Below are 13,135 nucleotides of genomic sequence, written 5' to 3' on the forward strand. Positions count from 1 at the left end.
GACACTTACATTAGGTATTAACTTCTGAGATACCTATAATGATTGCAAAACATATTTCATTGGAGAGTACTACAACAGCTTAAACAAACATTTTTAAGGAGTCATCTTTAATACAGGTGACTTGGTCTGGTAGAAGGTTAACATACTGAAGGTACACTGAGGTTCCGTTCTGACCTTATACCCTGAATTTTCAGGTATAGGACTTTCTAGAAAACTTGACATCAGTAATGGAAATGTAAACCTTTACATGTGCAGAATTAAAAAAAAAAATAAATACTGTTCTATGAATGCTACACGTCCCACAAAAGGAAGACTAAGTTTTCAATTCCTACCTTGTCACAATTAATGACAGTATCTTTTAATCTATTTTTATCTATTAATGGTTAGTATCTTAAATGACTGAACTGATTCACTATAAAGAAGGAATAGAGACAACAGGCTAGAGTAGAGATATTATTCAACCCAAAATATGGTGATGACACCAAAGGAAGATATTCATCTTCTTCTTTATCTGAAAAATAACTCAACCTACTTTTTCAAGTCGGGAGATATAATCTCTTTCCAGACGCTCTTCAGCTTGTTTCAATCCCAGCTGCTGTTCAGCTGTCAGATTAGACTCATCAATAACAACGGTGTTTTCTAAATAATCAGCTTCCAAGGTATGTTCTTTAGTTGATTCAGAATTCTTTATTTTACCTAGAGAAAGAAACAGTTATTTTCTTCAGAATAACTCAGGAAAAGTAAGAGTACAGAGGTCACTGCAAATAAGAGCACCTCACTAAGAGGCAAGGCACAAACTGAGTTATATTGCAGGCTAAACACCAGAACAAGTAAGGTTCATATTGCTAACTCCAGTAAGGCCTTCTTCAAAAAAGAACAGAGTACATGAGGTCCTGATGCTCTGCTTAACAGAAATAAAAGTACTAGGCTTAATCATTATTCTTTTAAATAACATATTTTGCTATGGAAACAATCTAAAACAACTTTAAATACATTAACCCAAACAAACGACCTCAAAAAGTCAGCTGCCAGACATTTCAACCACCCATGTTAGATGACAGCTGGGAGTTGTAGTTGAACAGACTATGACACATTGCCATGATACCAGGGCTAGCAACCACAGAGCTCTGGAATGCTGCTACTCAAACACACAGCTCAGTTCCAGTCCAGTTCCTCCAGATGCCTATGAATTGTTCATAGTTCATTAACCTCTACAAACACCTACATCTTAAATTACTCCAGTAGTTTTTACATCACTAAACGTGATCTTTTTCCCTGAGACAAACCTGGAAACAAAATGTGAGCAAATTTTCAAGTCCTATTTTGCCAGTGACAGATGGTCCCCTCAGAACAGTACTGATGGTGGTCTACAAAGAGCTAGCCAGTAAGGGGATGCTACCATTTCAACTTTTTTTTTTCCTGATAAATTTTATAAAGATACCTAAAAATATTTATTTTTCATAATTTCCCTTTTATTTTCACATTTCTGCTGCAGTGGTAGGAAATATTTCAAATGGAAGCTCTGCACTCTGATATTACAGCCTTCAAAAAACATTTTATTAGAGAATACTGTGTTCTGAAAAGGCAAGACAAAGTCTATGATAAGAGCTATTCTGAAATGAGATAAATCCTGACCCATATGTTCAATTCTGAAACTGAAAAAGACAAAAATTAAACACTCCTAAAGGTAACTACTACTGATGGATGGAAAGTATTCCACAGCTCCCTAAACTGAAAAGCCATCTGCCAAATCATCTTTTAAACATTTTTAGTAAGAAACAGAGCATAATACAAAAAAAAAAAAAAAAAAAAAAGGTAAATACTTCCTTCATATCTATAAAAAATGTTTTCTTACAGATTTTTTTTTCTCCTGATCTTTCTGAAAAGCAGTAACACCTGGCATTTCCATAAATGGCAATGATATTATGAAGGGTTCTCCTCCAGCCCAAGACATTATATTCACAAAATTGCCTAAAACCCACGCACTTCAAGTCTCTTGCAAAGATGTTTAGATTTAAGGCATTAAAAAAAAAGTCATTATCATAATCTCTTATTCTCTGAGTAATATATTAACATATTACCTTGTAAATGCAAGCAGCAACTTATTACATGTGAAAAAATACACAACAGAAACATTTCAAAGCCCACTGTTAACCATTTCATCAGAAAAATAAAATGAAGGGTGCAACGTTGAGTAATACTCACTGAAGTCATCAGGCTTATGTTCCAGTTTTCTCTGATCTGAAGCAGTCCTACCAGGATCACCAGTCTGATCAACATTAGTCTTCGATGCATGAACTCCAAGTGGATTTTCTAATACCAGTTTCCCTTTCTGAGTAGCTGTTAAAGTTTCCATATTGACCCCATTCCCTGAAACATGAGAGCCCAGAAAGTTTTCTCCTATTTGTTGAGCTTTTGTCTGCTTCAGGTTTTCCGCTGCTGATGATAAATTAGAATTTTTTTTTACTTTTCCATGATTTCGCTCCTGAACATTTGACCCAGTGTCTTTAGTCCCAGGAATACAACTATTTACTTTGCATGATTTATTTTCTCCTTGTTTTTCAGAAAAAACATCATTTTGTTTACTTTTTTTGCTGCTATTTCCACTTGGAGAACTTCTCCCAATATCTTTCACAGATTTGTCATTTCTATTATGCTTATAATTTTGATTATTTGTAACTTTAACTGCTTTGCCTTCCTCACTGACGAGACGGACAGCCTTCCTTGGGTCATGATTTCCATTCTTTGAGCTCTTGGCCTCTTCCATTATAGTGAAGACCTGCTTCTCCTATCTCGAGTCCTCTTGAAGTGCAATTCTCCAATAATTTGAAGTTGATTTTAAATCCCCGTGCAAGGATCGTGGCTGATTGTCTGCTGAAAAAGATAATGATAGATATTTGTAAACCGAGAGGAAAATATCAGTGCTCTGCAGAGGCAATATACTAAAATAAAGCTCTATAAAGAAAAGTCAAATTACTAATGAGTAATGAAAGCATGTTTCCCACTCCCCAGAGGCACAAGTGAATTTTCATAACGTATTCTATATGACAAATAAAAATCATGAAAACGTTGTTAATCTTAACTTCTGTTTTAAAAAGGAAGGGATATGAAGCGACAAAAAATGGCAGAACGTGGTAAAAAAATACTCAATAATAAATCTGCCAACAGCTTGCTTTTTTCTGTCCTCCCTATTTTTGGCTTTATGGAAAAAAAAATCTACAAGCCAGGATGTCTGTAACTACACTGAAAAAGAAAACTGAAGAAATCTAAAAAATATCAGCAATAAAACATACTGATTGAGTTAGCTACTGAAAAAAAAAAAAATTGGGATATAACTCAAACCAGTAAGAACAAAGCTGACCTATCGACTACATCCATAGACACATAAGCACAACATTTCACACATACAATTCTCATATAGTAATTACCATTGATTAATTCAGATTTTCATCAGTAAAAAACAGAAGTAGTAAATGTTTTATTTAGCTGGAGATTATCCTTACTTATCTAAACCTCCGTCCTTTAAGTAGTGTATCATCTGAACTTTACTGAGACTTCTCAAAGACCACAGCACCAATGGGAAGCTAAGCATAAAGAATGGAACCTGTTATTAAGGAATTAATCTTTGCAATGTAGACAATGAAAAAGAAGAATCTGTAACAAGAACCAGGGTTTTTTCTTTTAAAACAACCTTGAGTTGGCAGTAAGAAATTATGAGAATAAAGTGTTAGACACAGAAGAAAATCAATTGTATACAGCTATAGCAAGATTTGGAATTCTGGAACAGAGTTTCTCTCCTTCCAGTCCACCTACATACTTGGTAGTTAGAAGCATCATATATGGAAATTTCTGGGTTTTAGAGAACCCATTAAAATAAGTATCTTATCTTTAGCGAAGGAATAGCATTGAAAAGAAAAATTAATAATAATAATAAAAATAAATAATGAATTACAACTACTAGGGTAGCATAAAGCACTTCTGTACTGCAAAAGAGAAAGAACAGAGGGATCATATTAAAATGCCAGATAAAAAATACATCTTTTTGAATATCATCAGTATAAAGGATAGTATATTTTCAGGTTACATAACTACCTACTATCTGTCACTTTGAGGAGACACATACTCCAGGATACACTTCAGGATACAAACCACATACTAAAAATGGATAGCTTAAACCTCTGTTAACACCACTGAAATGTATATTACCTTAAAAAACAAAATTGTTTAAAAAACAAAGCAAAACCAAGAGCTTTTATGAAGTTAATGTCAGAGTCCTTAAAAAATAACAAACTCAGAAAAAAATAACGATGCTACTAAACATATTCAAATAGCCATGCATCTTACCTCCAAAAGTCATGTATTCCTATCAAACGCCATTACATCTGACTCACACTTCTAGATCAGAAGTCAAAGACCAAAATCCCAGAAGAACAAGCAGCATTTGCCTTTGGCTTGCAGTCCATCTTTCCCACAGCAATTCTTACCAGCCCCACAGCAGGAATGACCACTCACATGCATCAGGGCTGCTCCAGCCAGACTGCAGTGAGAAGGGCCTGGGCTGCAAAAACTGGCTCTGGTGTGTGACACTCTGCCCAAAGAACTGCCTGTAACACTACTGGTATTAAGTTCCATACAGCACCCTGTTATCTCTAAACAACACTGTGTTCTCCTACAGAGGTATGTATATATGTATATATATTTTTAAAGGAAACAAATTGTAAGGAAAGACTCAAAATTCTAAACCCTTCTATACACTTTATTTGTTTGCCCTGGGTGGGGTCACACATAAACAAGATAAGTCCTCACTTCCACTTTCATTTCTCGGACACTTGGGACAACCACACCATGCCACTGATGGAAGCTGGACTCTGACAAGCCCAGGGCACGCTCCTGTGTTCATTGTGAAGAAATGGAAGCCAGCACCAGCCCTGACAGCACAAACGCCTTCCTCCAGTCCCTGCCACACGGGCTGCTCCCACCCTTGTGCACTTCTGCAGGGACTAAAACTGGATAGCCAAAGCAGCTGGCAGGAGGCAGGAGCAGCAGGAGGGCTGCCAGCAAACAGCCAGAAGTGTGGTGGAATAACATCCCTTGGCACCAAGGCCAGCCTGAGGTTACTGTGAAAATGCGGCATTGGAGCAAAAGGAAGGCTTGGTTTCTGCTCTGCTTTTCTAAGTGTCAAATTGTTACAGTCACATTTTACAAGAAAGTTTAATACAAATCCACAAACATTCTACTGCAAGTTCAAACTAGATCTCAGCTGTTCAATAAAAAACACAGTTACACATTCAAAGAGAACTCAAAGTGTTGTGCTTTACACAAATGCACAAACATTACATATCTTTTATTAGCAGCTTCCTTAGGTGTTTTTCCTGTCTCATTTAAAACTATATCTGTAACCCAGTTAGGAAACTGAAAACTGTAATACCACTACAGATTAAGAGGAAGTGTAAGCAAATGAAAGTAGGTAAGGTTAAAAAGCAGAGAGAGATTTTATCCCAAAGAAATAAGAATAAAGATAACTCATGCAATTTCCTGAGGCTTGAATATTTTGTAAAAAGAAATGTTAAGAGTTTCACATAAAATTTCAACTCTTAAGAGCCAGAGCAATAATGTTGTGTTGTGTTTAGGGATAAATTTTGTTCTTTAACAATGAAATGATGTAGCAAATTAATATTAACCTGAACTGCCGTCATGTATTCAGTATCAACCACATTATCCATCTCAACAAACTGCCAAGTAAACCAACTCACAAAACTTTATCGTTTAAAAGGAAAAAGAGCCCAACTCAAACATGACAGCCTAAAAAAATCCTTTGTCCTCTGCCAGCCACTGGGCATACAGCAGAGAGGGAAATGGGGGGAGGGAAAGGAGTGCCTCCAAAAAGAATAACACGTTTGGAAACAAAACACTGGAACAGAGTGAATCAGTGCTGAGGTGGCATCTCTGCAGAAACCTGGAAGGCATCTCTTATTCACAAGCTCAGGCTCATACCAATTGCCCGACCTGGAATGAAAACAGAATTTTCTCCCAGGCAGGCTGGCAACAAAAACAGTTTTTCACCTGCATCTGCAAAGTGAGGTAGATTCACCTGTTGAAAACATTTCAGCATATTCAATTTATTTAATATTTTGGTGTTAGGGACTCAGTATCCCTTCCCTGTCCCCCTCCCATCCCCCCAAATGGACAGTGCCCATTTTACTCCTCTAAACCCACCTCAATGCTTGGCACTCATTGAAAAATAATCTGGCTGAAATACAATAGCTTGAGGTAAGGGAATGTATTGCCTGACCTCAAATTCTAGAAAGTGGTTAAGTCTACACACACCTAACACAACAAAATTTTAAAATGTTGAAAATCAGCTTAGATTTTTCTAGTGTAGAATTCATTCTAGGCAGAGAAAATGAAGGAACAAGATTGTTTCACTTTCATTTCTTCTGTTTCCTTGTTCTCTCAGATTAGCAATAGAAAATTCTGCATTTGAATTGCAAAAATTCAGGGTAACACTTCCAAACAGGAAAGGAAAAAAAAAAAGGAAAAAAAATACAAGTTTCAAGAAGATGTTTCTACCCATCTGCCCTTTTGTTTCTTCTTAAGCTTTTCAGCTGTAGTCAACTACTTTTAAAATCACCCATCTTGGGTCAGATTTCACCATGGCTTATACAAAGGCCAAGTGGAATTGTGAGTTTTTCTACTCTGAGTTGAGACAGAATGCTCTTTTTGCAAAGCATTTCTGTTTGAACCATTTTGTTAGCAGTCAAACTAAAGACTCTCAGTTCCTTACGCATTCATTCTGTGCTTCACTGTCACAGTCTAAGCTGCAGCCTGGTTAGCAGGTGGAGGTGCTGCAGCTCAAGGAACACACACGCTGATGGTTCCTAGCTATCCCCTATGAGGAAACAAAACTTTCTCTTGCCTTCCCCTCAGTTGAGACTGCTCCTCTACTGAGACATCATTTTTCTAAGATAACATGCAGAAATTCAGCAACCTTTTGACATTATGTTAAATGTGTTCTAAAATTTGCTCCCAACTGGCTCAAATGTCCAGAATGTCTACAGGAGTGTAGAAGAGCATCTAAAGGGAAAATGAACAGTCTCTTGTGGTTTTGTTTTTTTTTCCTCAGGGACAACTAGATTAAACATATGTAGAGAAAGTACTACAAACATAACTGTTATCACCTTCATTCTGTAAAGTATTCTCTCCTTGAGATAGAAAGCCCTGACATTTTTATCTGAAAGCTGCCTTTATCTGCCCCATTATGATTGTCCATGAGCTGAAATCTTCCCAGCCAATTAACCTCAGCCTCCCAACACAGTCCAGCTGAACCTCCAACACAAATAAAGTGAAATTCAACAAACAAAGGCTGCAGCCATGGACAGAAACAAAAGGACAGGCTGTCTCATGCGCTCTGCTCATATTGCAGCACAGGTGATGTCTCCTCCTGCAGACAGTGCCAATGCCCTAGTGAGAAGGGAAGTGGGGAATGACTCTTTTCTACACTGGTTACAGTTTCAGGCCCCTTTTTGCACCTGAAAACTCGCACATATCATTCCCTTGTTCTTTGCCAATAGTTAAGAAGAAAAATCACATGTTTATATTTGTTTTGCGATAAAGTAGACATAACTGTTATCAATCCCTGGTGTTTTTCCAAACTACTTAGAACTAAAACTATCAGAAGATTACTGGCCACTAAAGCGTCTCAGGCTCCACCAGCAATAAACCCACAGGTATTCTTAGTAACAAACATGTAAGTGCTATCTACGCACAGTCTCAGATCCTCCTGTCTCTAGAAGCTGCAGGATTCAAGCTGGTAAGCATAGTACTTCCAAAATCTATCCAGAAGGAAGGCAGGGCAGTACACATAATATTAAACACAACACAGACACAGCAATACTTTAGCACTAGGCCTAGGGAAGATGAGCACGAAACTCTGATGTTAAATACAGCCATGAAGGATTAGAAACTTCTAAGAAGGACTCCTTAGATAAGCAAGTTTACATATAGAATTGTAGTGAGCTTGTGTCTGAATTAGACAAGTATCAATGAATAACTGAACTAACGGGAAATGCTTTGCTTTATACAAAACAGTGCTGATGTATGTAGGTATAAATACCCCACAACTAAATCATTAAACAAGCAGAATATGCATGACAGGAAATCCATATATGATGTGCCTGTTACCGGCCAGCTCCTATTCACATTGACACCCACTGTCTTTCCTACAGCAAGAGGTGGCTCACTGCAAAGGTAAGAAAGAGGCATGCCAACAACAGCAGATGCCAAATACTTCTTTCTGAACCTATCACTGCCAGCAACTCCCATCCCAAGCTCAGGAAAGCCCTCCTCTTGGTCCCACTAGCCGTGCAGTTGAGCTGGACTCTCTCTCTCTCCTTCCTTTTATATTTCACATAAGGACTTTGAATGCCTCAATATGCTTTGATTCTGACTTCAATTTTACTGTAATGATCGTTTTAACTTTTGAAAAACACCAGAGCTCCACAATCAACTGAAGAACCGAAGCCAAAAGAGGGGTGCCACCTGCTTCAAACATTGCTCTGTGCTGTAAGGTACATTCTGTAACCAGATCAGGAAACTGAACCAATTCAGCTCTCACTTTTAAAAACAAACACATTTGTACCAACACTGGGTAGGAGGCTGGAAAAAAAACAAAACAGTACAGCACTACATACGTGTAAAGCCTTTCAGAGGCTCAAATAGGTTGTAGAGGCCTGAACGAAGCTGGCTTAGACTGTAGCTACATGTTTAAATCCAGTCTATCCATCTTATTCTTAAAACTACATTTGTCCCTGCCATTTGTGCTAAATAAAAATACAACCTTATGTATTTTCAGCATAGAAGTTTATCTGGTTCTTGTATTTAATGACACTGATCCTTTCACCCAACTTCTAATCCTTTAGGACATCCCTTGAACTGCTTCACACCAGTTGCAAACTGGTTCACAAACTAATTAACTAATGCAAATGGATCTGCTACCCGTATCCCTTTGACTGCTTTCCTGGTAACCTGTGCTTTCACTCCTAAAAGAAATATGCTGAAAACCATGACTTGAGAAAAGCTGCCAGGTATACATTCATATAGCGGGCACACAGACTGAGTAGTAACTGTTTCTAACACAAAATCAATTCCAGAATCCCATCAAGTTTTGCAGACACCAAAAACTGAAACCTGAGAGTTACATCTTGCCAGCAGCATTGCCATTATACAACAGAAATAAAAACTATATAAGTAATCTAGTAACATCTGACACATTGTTTTTTCCAAAGATTTACTAAAATATCAGAACCAAGATCCAATCCATGCAGCTACGTATACATTTATGTATGCATCACTACTCAAAAGTAAAAATGAATTCCATAAGCTTTGTTATTAAATTCAGTTAATAGGTTTTTAGTACTTCAAAGCTAAAAGAATTATTGATCTATCACTTACACACAATTAAACAACTTATGATTATATCGTATGTTGTTTGATAATGTTCCAAAAGCACCAGAAGCATTGATTCCCCTGGATGGCTTCCATTCTGTAATCAACCTGATAAGCAAAATGCAGGACCTTCCTTTCTACGAGCTTTTGGAACAAGTCAGTATCAATAATACATTATTAAGGTGGAGACAATAATGAAATAAAGCTAATTAAGAAGAAACACTTTGTGAAATTTAGGAGCAAGCATTACGACTAGATATACTCTCAGGTGGGAAAAATTTTGCACAGCCTTATGGCATCGGTGTGAACACACAACTAAAACTGTTACTGTGACAAGCAGATCCACCAGAAACATAAGAAGAGCTCTCTTGGGACTCCTTGCTTTCAGACAGAACACAGGGAAATCCTTTTCCCCATTCTCCCCATAGCAGCACTTTCCTCCAGAGCAAGTGCCAGGTAAATGCCCTCCATTGTGCAGGTGCCCTGTGGCATCCGGCTGTTTTTCTTCCTGTGCTCACCAAGTATAAGACAAAAGCCCCAGCTGTCTTTTATGCAAGAAGAGAGAACAGAATGAACTTTCCTATCTCTCCCTACATATCTTCGGGGAATATATTCCCACACAGATCTGATGGGAAACTTTAATTTCATCCTAAAAAATAAATAAAAAAATTAGGAAGCAATTATCACAGAAGTGAAATAGAAAAAGATAAAGAAGCTCACTACACTACCAACGTTTGAAAAGCAGACCTCTCACTCCTAATATAGCTTCTTCTGCCAGATGCTGTAATTAAGTCACATTTCCATGGCCGAGTTACTTTTCTTGTCACGGAAATAATTATGTCATAACCATCAGGGGTCAGACGATGCATAAGCACCTACTCAAACTGGGAGCACGAATCAAACAAAAACAGAACACGTATCCCCTATTTTCAAACAAACGCAACAACTCTTAAACCCAGGCCATCGTTCAGGAAACAAAGTAACATGCAGATAGCATGAAAAACAAAAACAATTAATAGATTCTTATGATGCTGCTATTGCCTTAGCGCCCCAGTCTCTCCCTAGAACCGAAGCCTGGATCTGATTATATTGTTTCTCTGTGTGTAACCAGCTCGTCCTCCTTTGCCAGACCCAGAAACAACCTTAAAAGCCAGAAGGCCTCAGGTAACGTGACACATTCAGTCAACTGGCAAACTGCAACCTTCTGCAAAAGCCCGAGAGTCGCTTATGTATTTGTACACGAGCTAAGCCAACAAAAGAGCCCTAACAGAGGTGGAGGGATCGCTGTGCGTCGTTACAGGCACACCACCGCGCACAGAAAGCAGAACCTCTGGTTTAGGCGAGTAACTGCAGGCAGGGGCACAGCTGGCGAGCACGGCCTGCCTCCCCCCCCCCCAGCATTTCTTTAATCCCAGCCGAGAAGAACAACAACCTGCACGCACCCGGCTCCAGGCGGGATGCGGCCCCAGCTCCCCGCTGCCCTCGGAGCCGCTCCCCGCGACAACCCCGACGCCGTGCCCGGCGACCCCGACCCCGCCATCAGCGCCCGGCGGGCCGCCCGGAGCTGGGCGCTGCGGGCCGAGCCGGGTGCCGAGGCCCCACCGAGCCCCCCCAGGCCCGCCTCCCCCCGCCGCGCACGGGGGGAACGGGCAGAGCGCGCCCAGCTCCCCCTCGGAGGGACGTCCCCAGAGCCGGCGGCTGCCCCCAGAGCCCGGTACCTGGCTGCGGCCCTAGGGGTGTCGGGGCTGCGCCCCCGCCATGCCCGGCTCCGGCTGCTGGAGGCCCCGATGCCAGCGGCTCAGTCCGGCCCGGCCGCCATGTCAGCCGCGCGGTGCATTGTGGGGCGCGGGCGGGCGGTGGGCACGGGCCGGTGCGTGCCAGCCCTGCTCGGGATCGCTCGTGCGGGGTTAGAGCCTCGCTTCCCACCTCCCGGGCTGCTCCCCTACGCTACAGCAGCAGACGGGAGTGAGGGAAGCAAGCGCTCCATTTTTTCCGCTAACCTACCCCCATTTTTTTTTTCCATTTTCTCTTTTTTTCCCCGTGCCAGGAGGGAATGCCCGCCCCCTCCCCGTGCAGCCGGGCAGACCGGTGGGGTTTAACAGCTGGTAGAGGTGTTCGAGAAACGTTTAGATGTGGTGCTGAGGGACGTGTTTTAGTGGGGAGATAGCGGTGGTAGGCGGTCTTGTAGGTGACTAGGTGATCTCAGAGGTCTTTTCCAACCTTGCTGATTCTATGATGCATCGTGGCCCTTTGAGGATCTGCTCCTCTCCACAGCCTGGGCCTCAAAGCTGTCCTTCCCCCTTCCCCTGCTCTGCTCGCTGATATTTGGTGGAGGAATGCAAGAGTGTTCCACATAAAGCTCAACCTCTGCAGGCCTTTCCCATCCCTGGGATGCTGAGGAAAAGGGGACCCTGGCTCCCTGGCTTGGCTACAAAGCTGTCACAGCAAGGGCCACAGCAAGGGACAGTACCTTGGCCAGCATGTCTGCTGGCACTTGGGCAGGTCTCAAGAGAGAAGGGCTGGCCTGCTGGGCTCTTGGCAGTGCTGCAGGGTGACCTAAAGGAATTGGCAAGTGTTTGAATAAGGCAAATATTTCAAGGAACCAGTGCAGTGCTACCTCTCTTGGCAGTGAAATGCCTTGTTGGCGCTGCCTAGCCCTGGGTAAGGAAGCCTGTCCAGAAAAACAAGGGGTATGAGAGTGTTGTTGAACTATGGAAGAGGTTAAAAGGAAATTATTAAAAATAAATAATAGTGTTGAAAACACTAGCTTATCTAAGTCTGTAGGCAAATTAAAGTTGCAAAATGTGTAATTCTGGATGCTGTGAATACTTGCAAGATGTACCTTTGAAATGTATTGTTAATTCATTGCAATCCTTAGAGCTAATCTGCTTTCTCCTAGTTCACTTCAAGCTCAAACTTTGCAAAATGAAGAATGGGTACCTCAATATTTTGCTTCTGGGAAGTTGCGCAGAACAGACCTTTAGGAACATGGGCCTAATCCAGTCAGCAGTGACAAAAATTGCAGTGCTGCAGTGCTGTCCGATGGGCAGCTGAGGTCAGCTGGGTGGTGGCTTCAGATTAGCCCTATTAGACAAAGATATTGATTAGGTTTGGTAAGTCAAAAAGTAAATTGTAGAAATAACTAAATTTAACTTGCTTCTGGATACAGTGCTCCTAAATCAATATTTAGACATGCTACTGAGCAAACAGGCACCAGTTTGCAAAACTGCCTGGCATTTTTCCTACAAGCTAAACTTTATTAGAATATATCAGATCCTTTCAACAATTTAGTTCAAATAGCTGGATAGACTTGAATAGAAAATGTTAGTGCAAATTTGTGGCATGAAGACTTGATCATTACAAAACCAAGTCACTGTGTGTATTCGGAAACAATTCTGCATTCTCTGCTACGTTGAACATTTTATTGCAGAGAATAGTAAAGATACGTGGCAGTAAAAGAGGAAGTTGAATTTCACTGCCAGCTGGCCATCATTTAAAGAAATTGCAATTCAGTGCCACTGATCAAAACCCTTCAGATTCTGGGCTGAGATTGTAGGAGAAAATGTAATTTTGAAAACAAGTGAATCTTGCATAGAAAACAGAGACAATAAAGATGAGGCTGTAGGAAGCAGATTTTTATAGGAGTCCCTTTCTAGAGCAAAACCTTGCTTGTACCATGATGCCTTATTTG

The 13,135-nt window shown here is 40.5% G+C and overlaps 1 protein-coding gene across 8 annotated transcripts in view; it reads right to left on the bottom strand.

The window, feature by feature from the left end:
• The window catches only part of TUT4 (terminal uridylyl transferase 4), a 66,940-nt gene that overhangs the window by 34,156 nt on the left and 19,649 nt on the right, over nt 1-13,135 (bottom strand). For 2 of the 8 annotated variants that reach the window (XM_090146672.1, XM_090146673.1), the window contains 3 exons: nt 12,385-12,528; nt 2,206-2,874; nt 533-696 (listed from right to left, as the gene is read on the bottom strand). In XM_090146672.1, the coding sequence (XP_090002798.1) occupies nt 533-696; nt 2,206-2,767 (726 nt within the window). In that variant the 5' untranslated portion in view covers nt 2,768-2,874; nt 12,385-12,528. Of the gene's footprint in view, nt 1-532; nt 697-2,205; nt 2,875-4,344; nt 4,689-11,162; nt 11,419-12,384; nt 12,529-13,135 lie in introns of those variants that run through there. The other 6 variants (XR_016469315.1, XM_090146675.1, XM_090146671.1 and 3 more) reach the window with 6 other exon arrangements.

This window comes from Phasianus colchicus, chromosome 9, assembly GCF_987193195.1.
Source record: "Phasianus colchicus chromosome 9, bPhaCol1.hap1.1, whole genome shotgun sequence".
Taxonomy (NCBI): Eukaryota; Metazoa; Chordata; class Aves; order Galliformes; family Phasianidae; genus Phasianus; species Phasianus colchicus.